The 26,452-nt window shown below is 36.4% G+C and overlaps 3 protein-coding genes across 4 annotated transcripts; all 3 read right to left on the bottom strand.

The window, feature by feature from the left end:
- Positions 1-4,879: 4,879 nt before the first annotated feature.
- Positions 4,880-9,603, bottom strand: LOC113199131 (olfactory receptor 11H4). Of its 2 annotated transcripts, XM_026412019.2 has the most exons (2): positions 9,579-9,603; positions 4,880-5,811 (listed from the first exon to the last, which is right to left on the bottom strand). In XM_026412019.2, exons 1-2 carry the CDS (start codon positions 9,601-9,603, stop codon positions 4,880-4,882), a joined length of 957 nt encoding a protein of 318 aa, XP_026267804.2. The 2 variants fall into 2 exon arrangements, with proteins under 2 accessions (XP_026267804.2, XP_026267803.2); XM_026412018.2 differs by lacking the exon at positions 9,579-9,603 and having other exon boundaries at positions 4,880-5,854.
- Positions 9,604-13,512: 3,909 nt separating this feature from the next.
- On the bottom strand, positions 13,513-14,457 carry LOC113199139 (olfactory receptor 11H7). The gene has a single exon (XM_026412025.2). It carries the CDS (start codon positions 14,455-14,457, stop codon positions 13,513-13,515), a length of 945 nt encoding a protein of 314 aa, XP_026267810.2.
- Positions 14,458-19,889: 5,432 nt separating this feature from the next.
- LOC113199151 (olfactory receptor 11H6) lies at positions 19,890-21,501 on the bottom strand. The gene is made up of 3 exons (XM_077800133.1): positions 21,398-21,501; positions 21,223-21,226; positions 19,890-20,873 (listed from the first exon to the last, which is right to left on the bottom strand). The coding sequence occupies exons 1-3, from the start codon at positions 21,499-21,501 to the stop codon at positions 19,890-19,892; spliced, it is 1,092 nt and encodes a 363-aa protein (XP_077656259.1).
- Positions 21,502-26,452: the final 4,951 nt, after the last annotated feature.

Genomic DNA, 26,452 nt, shown 5'->3' with positions numbered 1-26,452 from the left:
ATAATGTACCAGAGTTCCCTTTCTGCCACATTATCGCTAATACTTGTTATCTTTTTGTCTTTTTGATAATAGACATCCTAATAGGAGTAAAGTGGTATATCTATCTCATAGTGGTTTTGATATACATTTCCATGATGAAAAATTCATCCCTTTAAGTGTACAATCTAGAATTTTTAGTGTAGTCACAGACTATGCGGCCATCACAATGATCTTTTCCTGAACAATTTCATCACCTCAAAAAAGGAACTGGGTACCTGGTAATAGCCATTCCCTTTCCTTCTTTCCTCTAGTTTTTGGAAACAATTATTCTACTCTTTGTCTCTTTGGATTTGTTCATTCTGGACATTTTATGTAATGGAATCATACAATATGTGGCCCTCTCTGCCATGTTTCACTTAGCATAATGTGTTTTTTTTCATTTGTGTCATTTTATCAAGGCTCGTCTGTGTTGTAGCATGCATCATGCTTAATTCCATTTTTATGGCTGAATAATTTCATTGTTATTTATATAACACATTATGTGCTCATCATTTGAGAGATAATAAAGCCATTCCACTTGGGTTGGGGATGTGGCTCAAGTGGTAGCGCGCTCGCCTGGCATGCGTGCGGCCCGGGTTCGATCCTCAGCACCACATACCAACAAAGATGTTGTGTCCGCCAAATACTAAAAAATAAATATTAAAATTCTCTCTCTCACTCTCTCTTTAAAAAAAAAATAAAGCCGTTTCACTTTCTTTGGCTATTGTGAATAATGCTTTGTGTGTGTTTTTACATGTAAACATACTTTAAATTCTTTTGTATATACTTACACATTTGGGGGTCATATGGTAATTCAGTTTTATGTGGGGAACTGCCAAATTGTTTTCTAAAGAGACTGCAGCATTTTACATTTCTGCTAGCAAGGTATGAGGGCTCAGATTTTTTCACATCCTGGTCAATACTTGGTATTTTCTGTCTTTTTGACTCTAGGTTTGCTAAGTGGGTGTGAATAGTGTCTCATTGTGATTTTGATTTTTCTTTTCTTAATGATTAAGGATATTAACTGTCTCTTCATGTGCTTATTGGACACTTATATAGTGTTCTTTGGATACATGTCTATCCAAGACCTTTTCCTATTTTAAAAATTGGGTTATTTAAGTTTTATTGTGGAGTTGTAAGAGTTCTTTATGTATTTTGGATGCTAAACTCTTATTAGATACATGATTTACAAATATTTTATTCCATGAGTTGTCTTAGTTTGTTCAGTTTTTATAACAAAATATCATAAACTTGGTAGCTTATAAATATTGGAAATTTAGTTTTCATGGTTTTGGAGTGTGAGAAGTAAGATCAAGACATCAACAGGTTCAGTATCTCAGAAGTAACTATTTCTTAGTCCACAAACAGCACCTTTCTGTTCTGAGGCAAAAGAGTGTCCTTGAACCTGTTTGACAAGGGAAATAGTTCTGGGCCTGAGGATCTGATATTATGACCTAATCATCTCCCAAAGGGACCCACTTTCCTAAACCCTCACCCTGGGCGTTATGATTTCAACATGTGAACTTTGGTTGGGGGGACACAAACATTCAGACCATCATAGTTGTTATTTCACTTTCTGAATAGTTGTTATTTCACTTTCTGAATAGTTGTTATTTCCCTTGAAGCACACAAAAAAATTTATTTTGAAATCTAATTCATCTACTTTTTTCTTGTTTGCTTGTACTTTAAATATCATATCTAACAAACCATTGCTTAATCCAACCTTCTGAAGGTTTAAATATGTTTTCTTCTAAGAGTTTTATAGTTTTAACTTTTGCATTTAGGTTTTTGATGCATTTTGCATTTTTTTTTTGGTATATAATGTGAGGTAAACATCCAACTTCATTCTTTTGATAAGGATATTGACTTAACCTAGCACCATTTGTCCCATACCATTTGGGGCACCTAATTTAGCAATGCTTCTCATAATTAAAATGCACATTTCCTATGTCCCAGGATTTATTGTTCCAATTATGAAATGTCAATATGGACATATTCAAGGACATTAATTGAAGTATTATTTTAATTATAAAATCTTAGATAATATAATAATACAATATAGTATTATTAATTGAGTACTGAATATATAAATTATGAAATGGTCACAAAATGGAACACAGTATATTTGTTAAATGAAATGAGGTAAAGTTATATAAACTATAATTTTTTCTTTTGGTACTGAGAATTGAACCCAGGGGTGCTATCACTGATTTATATTGCCAATCCTTTTTATTTTTCATTTTGAGACAGTGTCTTGCTAAGTTACCCGGGATGGCTTCAAATTTGTAGTCCTCCTGTCTCAGATTTCCATATCACTGGGATTATAGACATGCACCACCATTCAAAGCATATGAACTGAATTTGAAAGATACCATGATTTTGTTGAGTTAAAAATACTTATCTTTAATCTGATGTTTATTCAGCTCTATCATTTTCCAGTCATAATTCTAAGTGCTTTACAAGAATCAATTCATAACAACCCAACAACCCTAAGGTGTTGTTATTATCCCATTTTATAGATGAAGTAGCTGAAGTTCATAGTGTTCAAGCAAGTTGTCCAAGATCCCATAGGTAGTAAGAAGATGAGTAGGATAATGACTTCAGAGTGTCTACTCTATCCAATTCCTTTATGAATCACCAACAGATTTTTTTTTGTGTGTGTGTGTGCTGGGGGTTGAACCCAGTATCTCTCGTATGATGGGCAAACATTATGCCTCTGAGCTACATCCCCAGCCCTTCAGTCCCCTTATGATGGTCAAATTATATATCTACCAACTTAGTTTATAAACAAGCCGTCTTTAAGTACTAAGGTTTCTATGAGTGTAGCAAAATTCTAAAAGATAACTAGCAAACTGTGTTCATAGTCAGTTTTGAAAGGTAGGAAGCAGAGGAGAAAAAAAAAAAAAAACCTGTGTGCTCCACACCTCCCAATATGTCTCTTACTGTGCTTTGGTCTTTACATAAATTATTTCATTTAATACTTATCATTTTTTGAGGTGGGGGGGCTAGAGATTGAGCTCAGAGGCCCTTAGGCAGTGAGCCATATCCCCAGCCCTCCTTTTTTCATTTTTGTATTTTTGAGAGAGAGTCTCAGTAAGTTGCTAGGGCCTATCTTAGTTGCTGAGGCTGGCCTAAAATTGTGATCTTCCTGCGTCAGCCTCCCAATTTGCCAGGATTCCAGGCATGCACTACCCTGTCTGGCCCTTATGATAATTTTATAAGACATACTTTATACTCATTTTACTGAATAAGAATTTAAGAATATAAGTTTTAATTATTTTTCTCAAGTCGAATGGAATAAGATGACAAGTGGCCCTCCAGGTTGAAAGAACAGTCTAAGAAAGAAGCACAGGTGATAGGGAGTGGAATAAAGTGAATGGCCTGAGAAGAGTTAAGAGTTCATACTGGGAAGTAATGGAAAAGAAAGAAACCAGGTTTAGCGGGGCCATATTAAGAAAGGTGTGGAATGTCAGAGGAGGTTAGACACATTGATTCTGAGAAGCGGAGAGAGGATTGGTAGGACTGAGGGTGAAAATGGAAAATCCATCATGTAAATGGATATATGAAACCCGTCATTTTATATACTTCCAAATTGCTTCTATTTGTTACATCAACCATCTATTATTTTGTAAAAAAAAATTGAGATAAAATATCCAGTTATAGTTAGAAAGGGGCCAGAAGTTCTGGTGTGCTATTGCACAGTAGGGTAACTATAAATAAAAGTAATGAAGTGTACATTTCAAAAAGCTAGAAGAAAGTGTATTAAAATTTTCATCAGAAATAACGAATGTTTGGGGCTGGGGATGTGGCTCAAGCGGTAGCGCGCTCGCCTGGCATGCGTGCGGCCCGGGTTCGATCCTCAGCACCACATACCAACAAAGATGTTGTGTCCGCCGAGAACTAAAAAATAAATATTAAAAAATTCTCTCTCTCTCTCTCTCCTCTCTCACTCTCTCTTTAAAAAAAAAAAGAAATAACGAATGTTTGAACAGATATGCTTACCCATTTATGCTGATTTAAAACATGTAATGTATACACATATTGAAACATCACATGTTACTACAACTTTTATTTTTCTGTATCAGTTAAAAAATAAATTTAAATGAAAAGAGATTAAAAAAGCACTTTTAATTTTTTGGGGTGGTGTTGGGGTTTGAACCCAGGACCTCATGCAAGCTAAGCAAGCTATCACTAAACAATATCCCTAGCGCCTCAAAAAATTCTTTTTAAGTCTTACAGTATGCTTTCTATTGTAGTTCTGCTGGTTCCTACCATGCAGAGACTACCAGGAATGCATCTATAGTTGAACCGCATTGTTTTATTGTCTTGTTGCAGGGAAGAATAAGATATACAATGATAAACCATCAGCCATCTTAGTAGGAGAGCATTTCACATTTGTTTCCAACTGGAAACAAATCCTATCATACTTGAAATTATTGTGGTTATAAATCTCAGTATTATTTCTCTATAATCCAACGCAACTAGGATTTTATATACCAGTGGTACAATTAGATAGGTTTCTTTTTATTCCTTCTTGGAGTTTTAACAAGAGCTTTTCAGCTTTTGATTTGTTTTTTCAATGTTGATTTTGAGTCCTCATGCACAAAATCATCCATTTTATCTTATTCAGCAATCCTGTCTGATCTTTCCAATCAGGACAGGCTTGAACAAATTTCATTAGGTGTTGAAGACTGGTGCAGTAAGGTTTAAGTAGTTAGTACCAAAAATATATTTATACTGGGCACAATTCCAGGTGAAATATATGATCTCTGACTATTTAAACTGAGGACCAGGTGGCACTGAAAGAACTAATACACCTCCACCTCGATCTTCATTATAACTTGGGTTATGCATTCTTGACTCATAAGTTTTTACCAATTCTCATTCCAAACAAGACATTTCTTAGGGCAAGTTTCATGTCCTTATTACGAAGACTATAGATCAAAGGATTAAAAAGGGGAGTCATTACTGAATATACTAATGTGACAATCTTCTGCATCAAAGTTGGGATGCCATATGTAGGGCTCACATACATTACCATGACTGTCCCATAGAAAAGAGACACCACAACTAAATGAGAACCACAAGTAGAGAAGGCTTTTCGTCGGCCAGCTGCAGAAGGGACCTGAAAAACAGCTCTGAGCAACAGAGTATAGGATAGAAAAATGTACATAATAGTAAGAAAGAGGACAAGGGAACTCTGAGCATAAAAAATAGTTTCAGTAATGGTAGCTGGGGCACAGGACAAAGCCATCAATGGGTCCATGTCACACAGGAAGTGGTCAATGATATTAGAGCCACAGAAAGGGAGTTGGGAGATGAAGAAAATGGGGACTGGATATCCAAGAAATCCAATGAGCCAACATAAAGATACCAGTGTGCTACAGAGCCTTCCAGTCATGATGGTAGGGTAGTGCAGTGGACGGCAGATGGCCAAGTATCGGTCATAAGCCATGACTGCCAGGAAGAGACATTCAGTGGTGCCCAGTGAAAAGAAGAAATAGAACTGGAGGAAACACCCAGAAAATGAGATGGCCTTGGTCTTGGAGAGAATGTTGGCTAGCATGTTAGGAACAGTGGAAGAAACATACCAGATCTCAAGGAAGGCAAAATTTCCCAGCAGAAAGTACATCGGGGTGTGTAGCCGTGGGTCGCATCTAACTGCACAGATGATGGCGCCATTTCCCAGCAAAGTCAAGATATATATCATCAAAAACAACGAAAAGAGGAAAATTTGTATCTTCCAGCAACCAGGAAATCCCAGGAGAACAAACTCGGTCACAGTATGTGATGCTGATCTGTTCATGGGACCTAAATCTATGAAGAAGAAAGACATGAGTTTAATCCAGATTTCCTTGCTTTCAACCTGTCTCTTGGACTTAAAATCTCTTTACTGAGGAGGAAACTTGAGCATACAGGAAACTATATGAATATTCTGAGACCAACTGGAAACAAATCCTATCATACTTGAAATTTGGTTATAAATCTCAGTATTATTTCTCTATAATCCAATGCAACTAGGATTTTATATACCAGTGGTACAATTAGATAGATTTCTTTTTATTCCCCCTTGGAGTTTTAACAAGAGCTTTTCAGCTTTTGATTTGTTTTTCCAATGTTGATTATGAGTCCTCATGCACACAATCTTCCATTTTATCTTAGTCAGCCCAAACTAGACCTTTGGTAACAAGAAATCAGTACACCACCACATGGAAATAAAACTCACAATAGGACATTGGCCTTTCAGAACAGTCTAACCAACTGAATTGTCATAGACATTATTATACCCACCACTGAGAGCTGCTCTTAAATTTTCCTTTAAGGGTTTTATTTTTAAATTTCACTTTAGCCAGTTGAATAACACCTAAAAAATCCTTATTCTATCAAATATCTTTACTTCAAAGAATAAGTATTATTTTTCAAATATCTTTACCTATTATATGTTCATTTTAATGTTTTTTTCATTTAATCCTCACAACAAGCCTATGAAAAAAGTAATATTCTTATCCTCATTTAACGATGAGAAAACCAAGGCACAGAGAGGTTAAGTGTTTTTTTTATACACACTATGCAAAACAAAAACAAAAACAACAAAAAAAGAAAACAAACAAAAAAAAACAAGACTATCTTACTTATCATTTTCAAATCCCACTTAGATGTAACAAAGGAAATTATGTTGTTGATACAAGGGTTTAGTTTATTTAGTAAGCATTCTGGATGATAAAAATAAAGTTTTTTTTTCCCTAAAAGAATCTGAGATCAATGGGGTTTCAGCTACAATTTTATCTGTTGGAATTAATTTTAGCTACAATTTTATCTGTTGGAATTAATTTTACTGAAAGAAAGAAAAGGGACATTTTGAAATACTTGGATAGCAAAGGACTTATGTATTTAAGAATTGAACAAGTAAAATTTATAAATACTTATGTTTAAACCAATCTTGTAACTGGTTAGTATTTAAAATGAACCCATTAAGAGTTTTTAAAAATATGGTAGTTTCAATATTGAGCTTTTGTTAATTTCAGATTTCTTGTCTTGTGTATTGGAGGTCAGTAACTTCTCCAGGAATGCAAGAGAAAAGAATTTCAAAGACAATTAAAAAACACAGAATTTGAAGGAAGGCTCATATATGATCCACTTCAATATCACTAGTCCCTTGTTTATAGTTTTAAAGGAAGCACAAAAAGGGAAGTTTTGAGCATCCAAGCTCTAATGTTATCCAGCTTTCCAATTATTGGTGAATTCAAATACATTTGTTTAACATATTCCTTGACTTAGCTGCTCAACAGGTGATTCATTTTTTCTGCTTGAGGTCAGGGACCAGTCTAGGCTTATAGATTTAAACCAGAAATGAGAATTATGAGGTCTGAGACTCCTGTCATTTGTTCTGAGAAATGGGATGTGCCTGCTTAATGTGACTAACAGTTCTGGATGCCATCCCTTGTACACTGACAACTTCACATCACATTTCATCTTTTCTACCACCACACCTTGTAAGAGATTTATCAGCAGCAACGTTTATTATTCTTTTTCCTCACGTCTCTGGGAAAAGTGTAGCTACTTAATGAAATAATCAAAGAGGAGGAGAGTTTAAAGGAAAAGCCTGAGTAATCAATTCCAGAGTTTTCACATTGATTATAATGAACTGAGTCAACAAACTTCTACATAATCCCATACTCTAAAATTACCAAAATTACTTTCTGGAAACAGTGAGGCTAGTAGACTAAAATCTTCATCATTTTTATGCCATAAACATAATGTTTCTCATGTTTTTGAGATTCATAAATCATTATCTGGCCTACAATCCTAGGGAAACAGTTTTTTTTTTAAATATTTTCCTCTCCAGTGCAAGAAAACAATGAACTTATCAACCCACCAGTCCACCTACTGCAAGTATGGTAGCTTACATAGATAGCCTTCTTCCAAATGACCCTCACTTAGTATGTTCTCTTCATAGGTAGCCTGAGAGAAGAAACATGTCACTTGATTATTCCTGAAAAATGAGATTGTTTTCTGAAAGATTATCTCATAATCTTAGCTATGAAATCATAGAATTGAAAGAAACTGTATAATGATCCGTTCTAACTCCTCATTTTACAAGTGTGACTCAGCCATGGGGTGTAACTTTTCATTCAATGAGTGTGTGTCCTGTATTCACATATGGAACTTTTATATTACACTATTACATTACCTCCTTTGAACTTCTCCAGACTGATAAAGTAAAAGGCACTCTAATGCACTACAGAAGGGGTTGTAATAGGGTCCCTCAGTCTTTTTCTCTCACACATGCAGACGGCTTTCCTGGATCAGCTTGGAGAGAGGGGTGGGTATGGTGGATTTGAACATCACCTCAGCATCAAGCATCTCCTCCCTGGCTCTATGAGAAAAAGTCCAGGTAACACCAGGCATTGTATATGGTTCATTGCACTTCATTTCTGGAAGCTCCAGAGACTTGTTTTTCAGGAGTCTGCAGAATCATTTGACATGTGAAGGATATTAAATCTGTTTCATTTCAGGAATTACTGTAAAACACCCCTGGGTACCTCCCCAAGTGATCTCTGAGGCTTTCCTTCTTCCCCTGGAGTGCATTCTATTTTTAACCTTTGGGACTTGCCTTGTTTCTCTCTATATTAACTCTAGTATATAGGCTAGTGTTAAGGAAAGAGAAGATCCAGGGGAAATACCAGATAAATTTTAGGAGGCTTTCTATTGGAAAGAGATTGAATTTCATTAAGGAATCACTTTCGAGGGGATCAATGGTAGTTTTATGTATGACTACAGTTCTAATACTGAGATGTTTGTGAGAAAACCTTTCCTCTCTAGCTTAAAATACTTCAACTTAAACAGAACTCTATATTCTCTTGGTTACTTGAAGATTAAGTCCATTGGCAACAACATCGATAGAACTAGAGATCATTGTATTAAGTGAAATAGGGACAGAAACACAAGTACTGTATGATCTTACTCATGTGGAATCTGAAAATGTTGATCTATCTCATAGAAGTTGAGATTGAATGTGAAATTGATGTTCAGTGACACTCTTCACACTACAGGAAGTCTTAGTTGAGACACGAGAGTCTAATTTTTTGACAAGCTTTTAGGTAATGTTGACTTTGCTAGTTCACCAGGCTATACTAAGTAGCAATGGTCTAGATCAGTGATTTTCAGCCTTGTCTTCTCATCTTAGCACCACTGGGGAAAACTCTTGATATCCAGGATTTATGGTAGACAAATCGGAATCTCTCATGTGAGCCCAGGCATCAGTATTTTTTGTACTTCTCCAAGTGACAAGTGATTCTCCAACTTTAATGTGCATATGAATCACCTGGAGGATTGTGTTATGCTGCAGATTCTTATTCCAAAACTCTGGAGTATTACCTGAGATTTGGAATTTTTGACTAATTTCCAGATGAAGCTCTAGTATTTTAAGTTGCAAGGCTCCACACACAAGACAGAGGATGGACTCCTTTAATGAGTAGTGGGGGATAAGAAAATCAGGTAGCTTATATTAATGACTCAAAAAAAGTTAAGAGAACTAACTTCCAGAAGGCAGCAGTGGCAAATGTTATGAGACCAGGATTTCATTCCCTTGGATTAGAAAGAATTTCAGATTGGAGAAGAGTAGGAGACCAAATATTTCCAAGGGTGGGTATTCTGATGATATAGAATTCTGAATTAGTTCAATTGGTTCTAATAAAACCATATGTGGTTATGCATTTACATGCATATATATGCATAATAATTTACATCAGTATTAATTCTGTTACTTGTGGGCAGAGGGATTGTGGAGGGAGGGTGAGTACTTTTGCCTTTAATTTTATACTATCTGTGTTGTTTGAAAATTTTATGATAAGCATGCATTATTTTACAGTAAAGATTCATATCCATGTGTGGATTTAAAACATATGTTTCATAAGTATTAAAATTCTAAACAGTTAATGATTTTATGACAAATCCATATTTACTTCCTGGGAGGATTGGTTCAAGAACTGGCCCACTGACACAGTTTTACAAACTGTTCCTTTCCCATGTTATTCTGAGTCAAGCACTTTGCTATTGTTAGGACTAAAAAAATAAGATACTATCTTTCTTCAAATGGTTTATAGTCTAGGGAAAGAGACACAGACACATAAGACACGCTTAAGTCTCTTATGACACCTAGATGACACATGGAACAGTTTGGTGATGTGAAAAAGGCTTTCCAGAAGTGATATCTGTGTTGAATATTAATGAAAGAGCAGGTGTTTGCTAGACACAATTACAAATTCAACATCTAGTAAGTTGCAGCAATAGGATACTATGATTCATTGAGTTTTATAAAAAACACTTTCTATCCCTCTGAGCTAATGAATTCTGCTGGATCACTGAACTATTAGGGCTGGTTTAAAGAAAAATTGAGATGGGAGTTCAAGTTTGTCTTTGGCACCATCCTAAGCTGTGGGGTGCCGCCCTGCCCATGAGCTAAGCATCCCCTCTCAGCCTTAAATAAAGGGGATATTGGACTGGCATTTCTACCCACGTGCTGTGCAAAGCAAGTGGCCTTTACCTTCGCTCTCAATGAAGTGCTTCAGCTCAGTACTTGAGCGTTACCCAGTGGGATTGGGCAACACCTTTTGAAACCTTATCTCCTGACTTATTTGGTTAGAATTTTATATAAAATGCCTTTTCCCTATAAATAAAAGGGTTCCAGGTGCACTCACTCTCTTGCCTTCCAGTGTGGAAGAGGACCTTGAGGTCACAGAGGCGACAGCAACCTCCGATTTGTGAAAAATTGCTTCCGTGTCCATGTGGTCTTTTCGCCGCCAGCCCAAACCATTCAGAGTGATCCCAATTCCATTGCTAGTGTGGGACATGGACGATACTAAGCAGATTTTCTGATTCCGTTTCCCACCTTTTTTAGGCCCCTCTGCCCATTCTGAAGCATAAGGTTCTTAATCACCCCGGGGGATTTTCAAGGAGATACCTCTTGGTCTGTCAGGCAAGAGCTTTCCTTTTTCTTCTAGGCTATAGCAATGTTTCAACATTTACATCTGTTAACTGTCTTATTGCACAATTTAAACTTAGGGTATAACCTTAAAGGAACTTTATTTTTCTTCCCAACATGTCAATTTTAAACACTTCCTGATGATCTATTTAACTCCACCTATGGCTAATACCTTTGGCCAGTATAATAGCTTTTATGACTTTGTTTAGTATCAATACATGATCTTCTCATCCAGATATTGTAAAGTCCAGTATAGTCTAAAATCAGAATTTTAATTTTTAAATTCAAGTTAAAACTTCTCCAGATTGGGTTTAATCTAAGCTTAGTTTATTTTGTTCCCTCTGATCTTTTATTCTTTCTCCCTATATTACTATGATGCTTCCAGTTACTCTAAGTTCAAGGTTGGGGAGAAGTTGAGAAGTCAAGGCCAAAAGGCTATTCCTTTACTGGTGTAGGTATGGATACACACACACACACACACACACACACACACACACACACAAACACACGCACATACATGGTGGGAAGGGGGGAGGGGGCTCCCCAATGTTTTTTCACTGACTGGCTACTTACAACTTCTTTCATCCTGTTTTCTGGTGACCTACTTACTCCCTGTGAACTCACTTTTGGGATTGCTTTACTTCTCTGAGTGGTGCTTTTTGGTGGAATCCCTTTCAAGATGGCCCAAGTTATCTTCCATGGGGTCTAATGAGGTCAGATGAGGGCATTCTATATATCGTGGAAATAGAGTTTGCTCTTGCTGTGTGCATCACTCGGGCTCTGCTTTCAGAGCCAACTCTTTCACAATCAGCACTTTTTTTTTTTCAGATATGAATCAGGGACAGTCCAGGTGTCTATCAACTCCAGGGGACAAGGCCAAACCCTCTGAGTGGTCCTCTTGATGTGCCTGTCACTTCATTGAGAGGAATTTCCTATCCACAACTCTCACTGAAGTTATTCTCACTCATGGATTCAGCCTGATTTCCAGCCTCCCCTAATACACAGTTGATGAGGATTATGAACTAATAATTGTGAAGTTGAAGTCACACTTAGTGAATCCAACAATGATGTGTTGTCAAAAATTCAGGACAGTTGAGTGTGGTGGTGCACATCTGTAATTCCAGTGGTTTGGGAAACAAAGACACCTCAGCAATCGGGCGAGACTTTAATCAATTTAGGGGGACCCTGTCTCAAAATAAAAAAGAAAATAAAAGAACTGGGGATGTGACTCAGTGGTAAAGTGCCCCTGGGTTCAATTCCCAGTAACCCCACCCCCCAAAAAAGAATCCAGGACAACAGGCATGTTGTTATGTGTTTTATTACAGAATCAATAGACAATCTGTAAACAAATAACTGATTTATCTCTTTAAAAAGTTATGTGGACAGACCCTTTCTGGAAGTAGAAATTAAGATTTTTTTTAAAGAGAGAGTGAGAGACAGAGCGAGAGAGAGAGAGAGAGAGAGAGAGAGAGAGAGAGAATTTTTTAATATTTATTTTTCAGTTTTTCGGCGGACACAACATCTTTGTTTGTATGTGGTGCTGAGGATCGAACCCGGGCCACATGCATGCTTGAGCCACATCCCCAGCCCAAGAAATTAAGATTTTTTAAAAGTTATTTTTTTCTGTAGGTTTGGAGCTCATCTTTTCCCCTGGAACACATTTTTTTTTTTTTTGCTGATGCATTATAATTGTACATAATGGGGGGGTTTGTTGTTTTATGTTTGTACATGTATAAAATATACAATATAATTTGGTCAATATCATTGCCCAGTATTTCCCCTTTACCTCCCTCCCTCCCTCCCCCATACCTTTCCTCTACTCTACTGAACTCTCTTCAATTTTCATTAACCCTCCCACTCTGCTTCACCTTTATTTTCCTTTTTCCTTACTGACTTCCACATGTAAAACTGTGACTCTTGACCTTCTGAGTTTGGCTTATTTTGCTTAATATAATATTCTCAAATTCCATCCATTGTCCTGCAAGTGACATAATTTTATTTTTATTTATGGCTGAATTAAACTCCATTGTGTATATATACCACATTTTCTTTACCCTTCTGTTGATGAACACTTGCATGGTTCCATAGTTTAGCTAGTGTGAATTATGCTTCTATAAACATGGGTGTGCTTGAATCACCATAGTATGGTGACTTTTATTCTTTAGGATAAATATTGAGGAGTAGCATAGGTGGGTCATATGGTTATTCCATGCCTAGTCTCTTGAGGAACCTCCATACTGATTTCCATAGTGGCTGTACTAATTTATACTGTTGTCCCACCAGTGATGTAAAAGTGTTCCTTTTTCCCCAATCCTTTCCAGCATTTCTTATTGTTTTTATTCTTGATGACTGCCATTCTGCCTGGTGTGAGATCCTGGAAACACATTTCTGAAACTGGAAGCTCATCAAAATATGATTAGATAGTGAATTTGATTTACACAAAAGGACTTTGATGGCTATAATTAGCCTTCAACTTGTGCAAAGAGTGTCACTGGGTTATTCAAACCTTATCATGAGCTGTGGATAATTCTCATACCACAGATGACATGATGGAGGGCACATTTCATGTCCTTGTTCCGTAGGCTGTAGATGAAAGGGTTTAAGACTGGTGTCCCCACAGAGTATATCAGTGTGATGATCTTATGAATAGCAAATGAGTTGTCAGATGTGGGATTCACATACATCACCATTATAGTTCCATAGAACAGAGACACCACAACCAAGTGAGATCCACAGGTAGAGAAGGCCTTTTGTCGTCCAGCTGAAGAGGGAACCTGCAGCACAGCTCTGAGCACCAGGGTGTAGGATCCAAGGATATACAAAATGGTGAGAATGATGATGAAACAACTCATAGAATGAAATACATGGCCTACAATGGGTGTTGGATCACAGGACAATGCCATCAGCGGTTCCACATCACACAGAAAGTGATCAATGATGTTGGCACCACAGAAAGGAAGTTGAGAAATGAAGAAAATGGGAATAGAATATGCAAGGAAACCAATGAGCCAACAAAGTGACACCAAAATACTACAGAGCTGGCCAGTCACGATGGAGGGATAGTGCAGTGGGCGGCAGATGGCCAGATACCGATCATAAGCCATGATGCAGAGGAAGAAGCATTCAGTTGTGCCCAGGGAAAAGAAGAAGTAGAACTGAGTGAAGCAGCCAGAGAAGGATATGGTCTTAGTTTCCCAAAGAAAGTTGACCAGCATGTTGGGTACTGTACAAGTCACATACCAGATTTCCAGGAAGGAGAAGTTGGCTAGGAGTATGTACATAGGAGTATGGAGTCGGTGGTCCCACCACACCGCACAAATGATGGCCAGGTTCCCAGTCAGAGTCAACATGTAGACCAAGAAAATCACTGAGAAAAGGGTGATCTGCATTTTCCAGGGACCAGGAAAGCCCAATAGGATAAAATGTGCCACTGTAGCTCTCTCTGACTTATTCATGATTCCCTGACTCTGGAGAGAAAATAGACAGATAATAATGATTTACTTTGCTGCTGAAATGTCTTGAAGCTTTTCTTGAGACAAGGAGTTTGACTCATGCAGGCAAATATACTGGCTGTTCTAAAACAAGTCTTAAACAAATCCTGCCCTATTCTGAATGTGCCCTTTGGCCTAATTATTTTTTTCCCATAAATTCTAGGTTGTTTGAATTTTTGGTAGCACTAGACAAAACTCAGTTAAATTTCATCCTCCTTAGCTCAGTGGTAGAGTGCCTACCCTATCATGTGCGAGGCCATGGTTTTCATTTCCAGTGTTGGGGTGGGCAGGAGACAGAAATTTTGAAATAAAGGTAAAAATGATTTGTTTTATATGTAGTTTGTTTTTCAGTGAAAGCTACTCATACATGACAATTATATAGTGCTATTCACTTCAAAATATGAGGACATGTATGCATGTATGCCATCATTTCTTCTTTTTTTTTTTTTTTTTTTTTTGTTCTAGAGACTGAAACCAAGGGTTATCCACCACTGAGCTACATTTTCCTGCCCTTTTTAAAAATTTCTATTTTGAGACAAGGTCTTGCTCAGTTGCCAGGCTGGCCTTGAACTTGTGATCCTCCTGCCTCAGCTTCCCAAGTTACTGAGATTATAGGTATGATGGCAGTTTATGCCATCATTTTCAAAAGATTTGAATTTGAGGCTTACTACAAATTATAGTGGCTTGTGCTTTGACATTATTTCAGATTTTTTCTGGAGCTTTTACCATTAGGAAAATTCATCTTCAATCAGTTTTTTAAAATACTAGAAGAAAACCAATGAGGATATACACATGGAATTTTAAAAATATATTTTGTTTTACCCAATTAAAGAGATTTATATGGTGCTGTAGCTCATTTAGAATTAGGTAATTAATCATTTTATTTTAGCAAAGAAGTCATTATTAGTCATTCCCTGATGATTAATTTCACATGGTAACTAATCATAATTCACATACATTTAAAAAGAGGCATTTCATTGGAAGACAAATGTAACGTAGAGGTACTGAAGAAAAAAATTTACAATAACAAAAGAGTTTCTCTTTTAAAACTTTTTCTATTAATGCTGCCAGAATTTTCCCTTAAAATCCATTATTTGGGAAATTTTGTTTTAGTTCATTTAAAAAAACCCCTCAATATTCAAAGTAACAAAGTACAAGACAAACATGTTGTTTCAAAAATTAATTTCTTCACATTCTAAAAATTTTCCTTGTTTCCTTAGGAGATCATTACCAAAGAAGATATCTATCTATCTATAGATCTACAACAAAGGCATGCTGTCCATTTACAACTACTTCTACTTCTACTACACACACACACACACACACACACACATATATATATGTATATATATATATACACATATATATATATATATTTATTTATTTATTTTATGTGGTGCTGAGGATTGAACCCAGTGCCTCACAAATGCAAGGCAAGCACTCTGCCACTGATCTACAGCCCCAGCCCAAGAAGATATATTTTTAAGAATCAAAAACAACTCAGAGAAAAGAGTACAATGGTATTTTTAACATATTGTGATAGCCAAAAAAATTTTAACAAGAAACTATTAACATTTTTGATTGATGAGAAGAGTTAGACTTAAACCTTCTTTATATATGTGTGTGTGCGTGTGTGTATACACATATCTATATATAAAATTTATAGTACTCATTGAATGTAAATTAAAAAAACCTCTCCTGTTATTGAAATCACATTAAGTAAATAAATAAATATGTTTACAATTATGCAGCTGTTGCAGGCTCAATAAATTAGTAATATATTAAGTGAACTATGAAACCCATCTAGAGGCAGCACAACCTCCCTGTTGAGCTGATCATGTTAAAGCAGGTTGTGATCTGGTGGACCAGAAACCAAGATAAGAAGGAAACTGAAAGATGAGGATAAATGACTTTTGATTTTTCAACTAGGATGATTATTAAGAACTAAACAAGCCTTCATTGGAGGTCGTTTTAGTGAGGTTCCATGAAAGAATGATTCCCCACTATAGGAACTGTACACATTTTCCATCTTTCCAGGCAAGAAACTTCTCAACCAGAGGAGAGAGCAGAGAGCAGCTACTTACCATTGAATGTAGCAGCATCAGCAAGGATTCTGAACTTAGATTCATAGACTTTGACTCTAAAACTAAATGCACAGGACTTAGTTTATGTGTTCAAGATACAGACTACTTTTGCTGATATTAGAAACAACAAACAAACTTGTAGAAAAACTTTTAGTAGCAGGGAAAGCATGATAAATGAATTTCACAGATAAGTTCAATGTACTTGTAAGATGCATTTCCTAATATATCCATCATTAAACTCTATATGAAATCTTAGCCTTCATACACATGAATTTGACTTTTTCTTTTCTTTTTTAATGTCACTCTTTCCAGGTGCAGATGAGTAATGGAATGGTTAAAGAAGATAGAACTGAGAGTAGACAAAAACAAAACAAAATAAAACAAAACACACCATGTTATTCCAGTCTCAGTGGATAGAACTATTTCCATACCATTTTGCTCAACTTCTCTACAAAATTAGAAACTTTCTGAGTGCCTAAGCCATTTCCCAAGAGGGGGAAGACCTGGAATGACTTTGTGAACACTCAGCGCACTGATTTTTAGAGTGCGTGAATTCCATGGTGATCTAAACACTCTGAGGAATTTTATTTTTCCCCTAATACCACAAATCTCTCCGAGATGATCCTGAAGGACATCTGCACGGAGGGCACAGAGATCTCGCCTTTCCTGGCTCTAAGGTGGAGGTCCAGCGTGAGAGCTTCTTGCATGACTAATTTTACTTGCCTTGTACCCTAAGATCCTAGGGGCCTATTTTTCACTGTGTAGAGATTCTGTGCTGGTCCTACTTATGCCTCATGTTTGCCACTGTTGAGAATTCACAGGTCTCTCTTCCAGTGAGCCTGTAATTTTCCATGTTGTCCATAGGGACTTTCTTCTTTGTTGCCTGGGGTTTCATTGATATTCTTCAATAACTTGATCTATGGGGATTATTAAAAACAGCATGCTACATCAACTTGGGGAGAGACCCTGTGGTCTCCTTAAGCTCATGTTTCTCAAACAGGGGATGGATTATTGTGCCACAGGATACACAGAGTCCCCAATGAAATGTCTTTCTGAAGGGCTAATTTTACTCAGAAAAATAATTTTATATGTTAGGAATTAGAAAGTACAATTTGCCATTTTTTTTTAAGATAAAACTTTGGACTTCAAAGAAATGTCACAGCCAAATGCTCCGTGTCCTCTGACCACTGTTGCCAAACTTGCTTTGGTAGAAATTCACTAAGAGTGCCTCTTAGCACTGGTGGCCCAGTTTCCTTGCATTTCTCATTTCATTGTGAAATGGTCATAACTAAAAAGGTGAACTCTCATTTTAGAGGAGTGGTCCTTCCACTGATGACCTTCCTGTCTCAGGATAGGTTTGGGGTATAAATATGAAATTCATTATTTTTCTCTGAATACTTTTATGACCAAGACTTTGCCCTGTAGCCTCCTGAGAGGAACACATTACCTATACTGTACAAATAAAAATATATTGAGGGTATTGTTATTCCATATTACACAAGATATGAAGGTTACCACATTGACTTTGGAGGAAACAATATGAATAGAGAATCCAGATGAGAGTAAATGTGTTTGAGGTAAAAAATTAGAGGGCTGATCATCACAAAGTATAAGGCTCACACTGTGGGTCAGTAGGAGAGAAGAGTGAATGGGGCTTTGGGTTACAGAAAGAAAGTTTTCACTTATTCCTAAGTGATAGAGGCATGAAGCATAGAAGGGTGATGAATACTGTAAGTTTGGTGTGAAAGACAGCTTCAAACTAGGGAAGATGTCCATTCCTAGCGGTTTTTTTTTTTTTTTTTGGTGGCTTCTCAATCTGTTATCTCTAAGAATATTTATTTAATTAATTTAAAAGATTACACTCTTTTCCAAGGCTTCAGATACACATGCAATTAATTTCTTACATCAGCTAAGGTTAAGACCAGCAAATAAAATATACATAATAGAAAAAGGATGTATGTATGTAAACATGTATACAAACACATGTATTGTTGATTTTATATATATATATATATATATATATATATATATATATATATATATAATGAACAATATATATATATATTGAACAAAATGTAATTACTCAGTGAGGCCATGTATGTTAATGTATGTTAAAAATATTTTATGGAGCATTTATCACCAATGAGCTGAAACAGAACTGCTAAGGGATTGTGAAAGATAAGTTTTTCCCTCTCCTTATAAGTATGAATCAGAACACATTTACTGAAGCCATTCTCTACTATTATTATAAGTAACTAAGGTCAAAAATGATACACTTAGGGGCTGGGGATGTGGCTCAAGTGGTAACGCGCTCCCCTGGCATGCGCAGGGCTCTGGGTTTGATCCTCAGAACCACATAAAAAAAAATAAAAGATGTGTCCACCGAAAACTGAAAAATAAATATTAAAAAACTCTCTCTCTCTCTCTCTCTCTCTCTCTCTCTCTCTCTTCTCTCTCTCTTAAAAAAATGACACACTTAGAATGTAAATTACCACAGCTTCTATGGAAAAAAAGTATGGAGTTTCCTCAGAACTCTAAAAAGAGAACATTTGTATGATCTAGCAATCTCATTCCCTAGTATATAACCAAAGAAAATGAAGTCAGGATACAAGAGAGATATCTGCATATTGGTATTTATTGTGGCACTATTCAAGATAGCTAAGATATGCAATCAGCCTAGGTGCTCATCAATAGATGAATGGATAAAGAATATATGGTGGGGCTGGGAATGTGGCTCAGGCGGTTGCGCGCTCGTCTGGCATGCATGCGGCCCGGGTTCGATCCTCAGCACCACATACCAACAAAGATGTTGTGTCCCCCGAGAACTAAAAAAATAAGTAAATAAATATTAAAAATTCTCTCTCTCTCTCCTCTCTCACTCTCTCTTTAAAAAAAAAAGAATATATGGTGTGTGTGTATATACATGGTATGTGTATATATATGTATGCATATATATGTATGTATACACACACAAACACATATGAAATACTGTCATTTGCAGCAAAATGTATGGAACTAGATAACGTCGTTTGTTAAGCAAAATAAGCCAAATATAGAAAGTGCAGTATTGCTTGTTCTCTTTCATATGTATGAGACCCCGGATTCAATCCCCAGGACCATGGCAGAAAAGAGGTTGACCTGAAAGTAGAAGAGGGATTGCTAGGGACAGGGAAGTATGGGGGAGGGGGAACAAAGGTAGAAGGTGGATGAACATGATCAGTAAATCCCATTGTTCTGAACAATAAAAATAATTCTTTAACCTCTTAAAAGAAAAGTGGCCTATTCAACATTTATTTCAAAGTGGTCTCAGCTTTAACTAGTTATTAATCCCAGGACTTTTTTAAGGGCATTTTTCATGTCTTTGTTTCTGAGACTATAGATAAGGGGATTCAGGAATGGAGTCCCTGCTGAGTAAACCAAAGTGACGATCTTTTGCATTCCTGCTGGGTTCCCTGAGGTAGGGCTCACATACATCACCATAAGGGTTCCATAGAACAGAGACACCACCATTAGATGGGACCCACATGTAGAGAAAGCTTTAGTTCGACCAGCACCAGAGGGAACACGAAGCACAGCTCTGAGTACCATAGTATAAGATCCTAGGATGGAGAGGAAGGGCCCAAAGATAATCATTGAGTTGAAGGTGTAACAGATAAGCTCAGTGGAAGGAGCAGAGACACAGGCCAGGGCCAACAATGGGCCTGGGTCACACACGATGTGGTCAATGATGTTAGGTCCACAAAAGGGAAGTTGGGAGATGAGGATGATGGGGACTGGATAGCAGAGGAATCCACTCACCCAGCACACGCAGATCAGGGTTACACAGAACTTCCTAGTCATGATGGATGGGTAGTGTAATGGACGGCAGATGGCCAGGTACCGATCATAAGCCATAACTGATAAAAAGAAACACTCTGTTGTACCCAGTGAAAAAAAGAAATAGAATTGGAGGAAGCAACCAGAGAAGGAGATAGTCTTAGTCTCAGAGAGGATATTGACCAGCATGTTTGGGACAGTGGAGGAAGCATACCAAATTTCTAAAAAGGCAAAATTTCCCAGGAGGATGTACATTGGTGTGTGGAGTCTCCTGTCCCATTTCACTGCATAGACAATAGCTCCGTTCCCCAGCAAGGTCAGGAGATAGAGAACCAGAATTAATGAGAAGAAGAAATTCTGCATCTTCCTTTGACCATGGAAACCCAGGAGGATGAACTCAGTCACAAAATGCACTGTTCTGTTCTGGGATCCTAAAGCTGTTAGAAAAACAGAAGTAACCAAGAAGTGAACAATGAGGTACTTTTGAAGGTTTTGCTCATACAATACTGGAAAATGTACTAAGTATTTTTACACCATCTCATTTAGTTTTCCTAATGAGCCTTTGAGTTATAGGGAGGTACACTTTATCCTCCTCTTTCATAGATAAGAAAATTGATATTCAGAGAGACTTAAGGGTCTCACTTAGATGTGTGCACTCAGTAAATCCTAGAAATACTAATATATTTGGAGATGGATTTGGAATAGACCTCATTTAATTTAAAATGTTCCTATAACACCGAGTCTTAGTAATGTTTCATCTTTAATGGTAAAAATCATTGCCCCTTGTATATTCTATGTATGAACATAAACTTTGATCTCATCCTTTCACTTCGCTGAAAAATTTAGTATAAATATGAAAAACAACTGCCAAATGATACCTCCAATAAAAAACAAGTAAGATTAAAACTGTGGTATCAGAGTCTTGAGCCCACTTACATTTTTTACTTTTAGGGAGGTGCTGTAGAACACCTCAGAATCTGTAAAATGTTGTGAGAACTACCTACCTAGTTCTTTCTAGATCAGACTCTTCCCAAGTAGTGTCTGGATTTGGTGAACAGTCCAGCTCATTCCTCTCCTGAGGAACTCTGGTTGTCTCTGAGTAGTTCATGTTGAGCAAAATTGGTTTCCTTATATTAATTTTACACATTGATTTTGGCACTCCCCAGGTAAATTTAAACTCTCCTGAAGCTATACAAAGGAAGTCTAATTTCCCTTTCATGATGGTGGTGGTGGGGTCTTAAGTAATTGAAGTCAGATGTTATATCACTTGTACATGATTTCTTTTGTGGACCATGGTTTCCCCTGGCTTCATCTCACCCCCACTTCCCAAACTGCACTCTTCTACATTGTGGCTTGGTTTGTGAGACACCTTGCTGCTGGGTAAGTCTGTTTCTCCAGTATGTAAAACCATGTGCCTTCATTTTTGCTAGAATTAAGCCCTAAACTCTATAATAGATCTCTTGCTCATCTTACTTTTAATTTATGTATGAATTAAATAATTAATAGAAGGGTCTCTTTAGGATATGCAGAGACCAGAAAGATCTTTCTGATATTGGTTGCATCAAGAGTTGAGACCAGACTAAAGAAGTGGATATTTTGCTAACAACCTTCTTAAAACTATTGGTTCAGGCTTATTTCTATGACCTAAAGTTTCTTGGTTAAAGTATGATATTTGACTGAATAAGCCAACATCAGTATTTTAGATTTAACAATATATTGTCTTTAAAAGTAGGATAATTGAAGACACTATTTATTAATGTCACTGTGAAGATACTCACAAAATTCCATAATTATGCCATTTATACAATCTGCAGAGATCAAGAGGTTTGCTTCTTCATACTTGGTCAAACCTGGACAAATTCAGAATGATAAATGTCTTATTGCCAAGATATTTAAATTTACAATATTTTTAGATATTTAAATTTACAATATTTTTAGAATAATGAAAACATTTATCTAATGAACATGATTTTAATGAAAATGTACATTTTCTCCAAGTGATTTAGTTCAATGGATTATAATTATGATGACCACATGTACTGAAATTTCCAGAAGAGTTTTAATTTCAAATATACTTTCTATAATAATACTTATATTTACCAGACTACATGCTATCATTCTGAGTTTGAAAATAGCTTGCAATAAAAAGGTTAGGTGCTGAATTTAAATTGTAGCACTTTATTTATTTATTTAGGCACTTGACAAATATTTATTTATTATTAATTATTTTCTTACCATTGTGGGGTACAATAATGAACACAAAGAATAAAATTCCTCCCCCATTACAAATTTACTTTGCCAAAGCAATCAAGAATGCTGCTACAGGGCTGGGGTTGTAGCTCAGTGGTAGAGCACTTGCCTAGCATGTTTGAGGCACTGGGTATGATTTTCAGAACTGCTTAAAAATAAATGAATAAAATAAAGTTCCATTGACAACTAAAAAAATATTACAAATAAATTCTGCTACATCATCAGTCCCATGCATAGATAATTTCTTGAGCTGTGTGTTTTGCAGTGTGCCCATCTGTATACTGTGGGTCATAAAAGATATTTATTTCAGTTAGTAATACTTAAATAAATCTATAGTGCAGCTGGCATGACAACTTTTATTTAGTATCAGAACAGATATTGAGGCTTTTTAAGACACTACGCAATAACATGAGACACAAATTAACTTACCCTACTCACAGACCAGGAAATTCTTGGTACCTTCCAATGCATTGTGTGTGACCTGGAACCAAAACTTGAGTCTTGACTCCTACTTTGGTAATTATTTGATTTCATGCTAGCCAAGATCTTATTGACATGTTTTTCTGCCAGAGTGAAATTTTAGCTATATAGGATCAGAGAAAGATAGATAAACTACACAGATGATTCAAAATCTCACTGCATCATTTCTATAACCTACACCTCTAAAGTACATCTATTAGCAGATCACGGGGCAAATTTAAATTCACCTCTTTTGTCTTTCTGTTCATCTCAAAAGATAGTACAAATGCACAGTTGGAGAGAAGAGGACAAACAACCATGAAATCCATTTTGTATAACTGAGAAGGGAGCCAGACCCTCCTCTACAGCTCTAACCACTTATGGGAATTTAAGTCCACTGGCCCTGAAATAAGTTCTTTTTAAATTATAAGTACATGGATTCATCTTCTTTTAAAAATTTATGTTTTTGAGGTTAATGTATAGGCAAATCCAAAGGAAAAGAAACACTGACCTGTTTCTTTCTTTGTACTTACTATTTGTCACTTGCAACAACTCTAAAAAAATAACCACCTGCTTTAATTGCTCCTGTTGGAAGATAATTTGTTCATCAACTAATTTACAAAGTGGTACAAGGTCACCTATATTTTAACCGAAAGGAATTTAGTGATTCCTCAAAAATATCTAAGACATTTGAACACCACTTTCCCTGAGTTGTAGCGTGAGCCTTTAGTGTGTTTGTGTCACTTCAGGCTCCCTTAGGGGTACAGTGGGAGAAGTGGAGAACCTAACACGTTCTGACAAAGAACAAAGCAACAAAGAATTTAAGGATTTGCAGAAGAACCGCATGCTCTTGTCATCTGACAGCAGTGAATGAAGTGGGACAGTGGCTCTCAGATGCAGGCTGACTTCCTTACATACCTGATAGCATTTCTGACTTGGAGAGGAAGATGTGAGAGAAACTCAGCCATAAGAATCTTCTCCTTGGGCTGGGGATGTGGCTCAAGCGGTAGCGCGCTCGCCTGGCATGCGTGTGGCCGGGTTCGATCCTCAGCACCACATACCAACAAAGATGTTGTGTCCCCCGAAAACTAAAAAATAAATATTAGAAAATATTCTCTCTCTCTCTTAAAAAAAATCTTCTCCTTTATATAGTAAAAAAGTTGACTCATGGATGGAAAATATTATTTGCAACTTGAGAGACCTAACATCTTTTAATACTCTGAGCCAAATGAGCTGTGTTTTGTAAGTCAGTGATTATTAAGAGTTTACAAATCTCTCCAGAATAGGATCCACAGTTCCCCCGTGTGTCTGCTGGGAGCTTCCCAGTTTCTTCCCTGTGGCTGTATTTCTGTGTATGCATTACATTCTACCTGTATCTGTTTATATTTTCCCCAGGGGTTTGACTAGTGAGGCAAAGAGGCAAGGAAAACTTTCCTTTTTTGTGGAGATAGTCTCTCTGTAAAGAACAGATATTTCTGAATGGTGGGGTAGGGGTTGGGGGTGGCAAGGGAGAGGTTAATGGAGGAAGAGAGAATGTATGTGTAGCCAAGGGTGTGTGTGTGCAATAGGATGTTTTCAAAACATACTCTTCAAAATAGAATTGCTTTATTCTTTAAAAAAAGCTATGTAATTGACAAACATTTATTAGGTACCTACTGTGTGTCAGACTCTGGGTTAAATACTGAATACCCATAGATGATGAGAACAAACAAGGTCAAAACTTCAAGGAGCTTACATGCTTGTTTTGGTTTCAAATATAAAGATATGAAGCAATACCTAAACGTGATAAAACCCATTTATAATAACCAGAAGCTAATGTACTGAGTGGGGAAAGCTGAAAGCTTTCTTTCTAAGATCTGGAACTAGACAAGGATGCCCACTTTTACCACTTTTATTTAACATAGTGCTGTAAGACCTATCCAGAGCCGTTAAGTCAAGAAAAGGAAATTAATGCATCCAAATTGGAAAAGAAGAAGTCAAACTGTGACTGTTTGCAGATGGCATGGTCTTAATTATGGAAAACCTCAAAGACTCCACCCAAAACAAAACAAAACAAAAACCAAATAATTAGAACAAATGATTTCAATAAAAGTGCAGGATTAAAAAAACAATATACAGAAATAAGTAGTGTTACTATGCCAATTATTAACTATCTGAAACAGAAATAAAGAAAGCAATCCATTTATAATAGCTACAAAAATACCTAGGAATAAATTTAATCAAAGAGGTGAAAGATGTCTATAATGAAAATTACAAAACATTTATGAGTTTCTTAAGAGAACACAAAAAAAGGTGAAGAGACATACTGTGTTTATGGATTAGAATAATCCAATGAACTGTTGATAGGAATATGAATTAGTACAGCCATTATGGAAAAGAGTTCATTTCCTCACAAAATGAAAACCAGAACTACTTTATGGTCCTGCAATTCCACTCTTGGATATATATCCAAAGGAAATGAAATCAGTATGTCAAGGAGATACCTGTACTCCTATGTTCATTACAGCACTATGGATAATAGCCAAGAATGGAAACAGCCTAATCTTTTCTTGTAGTTCATATATAAATATTTGAATGTTTTCACCATTAAGAAATGATAAATGTTCAAGGAGATAAGTATATTTACCAGGACTGAATCATTTTACATGTATACTTTCATCAAAATATCACATAGTATCCTGGAAATGTGTAGAATTTTATGTATCAATTTAAATAATTTAAAAAGTCTAATGTCATTTTTTATAGAAATAGAGAAAGCAATTCTAAAATTCAGGTAGAACCCTTGACTAATCGCAAAAACTTTGAAGAGTCAAAGCAGTAATGAACAAAAAGAACAAAGCTGCAGGCATCACACAACCTGATTTCAAGCTATACTATAAATGATAGTCACTGAGACAGCAATGTACTAGCATAAAAATAAACTCAACCATCAAAGGAATAGAGTAGGGAGCTCAGAGAGGAACCCATGCACTTACATGAGTAAATGCACATGGTCCATAAAGGTGCTAAGTGCATACACTGAGAAAAGGACAATCTTTTCAATAAATGTGCTGGAAAACTGGATATCCCTATGCAACAGAATGAGACTTGACCTTTATCTCACTCCATGTACAACAATCAATGCAAGGGGCTTATAGTGGATCAGTGGTTGAGTACTTGTCTTGCATGCGTAAAGCACTGGGTTCAATCCTGAGCACAACATAAAAAAATGAATGAGTGAAATAAAGATATTGTGTCCATCCACATTAAAAATATTTTAAAAAATAAATTCAAAATGAATTAAAGACTTAAATATAAGACCCCAAACAGTAAAATGACTATAAGGAAAATATAGGTGGAAAATTACTCAA

The sequence above is a fragment of the Urocitellus parryii genome, chromosome 6, assembly GCF_045843805.1.
Source record: "Urocitellus parryii isolate mUroPar1 chromosome 6, mUroPar1.hap1, whole genome shotgun sequence".
In the NCBI taxonomy this organism is placed as follows: domain Eukaryota; kingdom Metazoa; phylum Chordata; class Mammalia; order Rodentia; family Sciuridae; genus Urocitellus; species Urocitellus parryii.
This window is presented reverse-complemented; position numbering and strand designations above follow the sequence as displayed.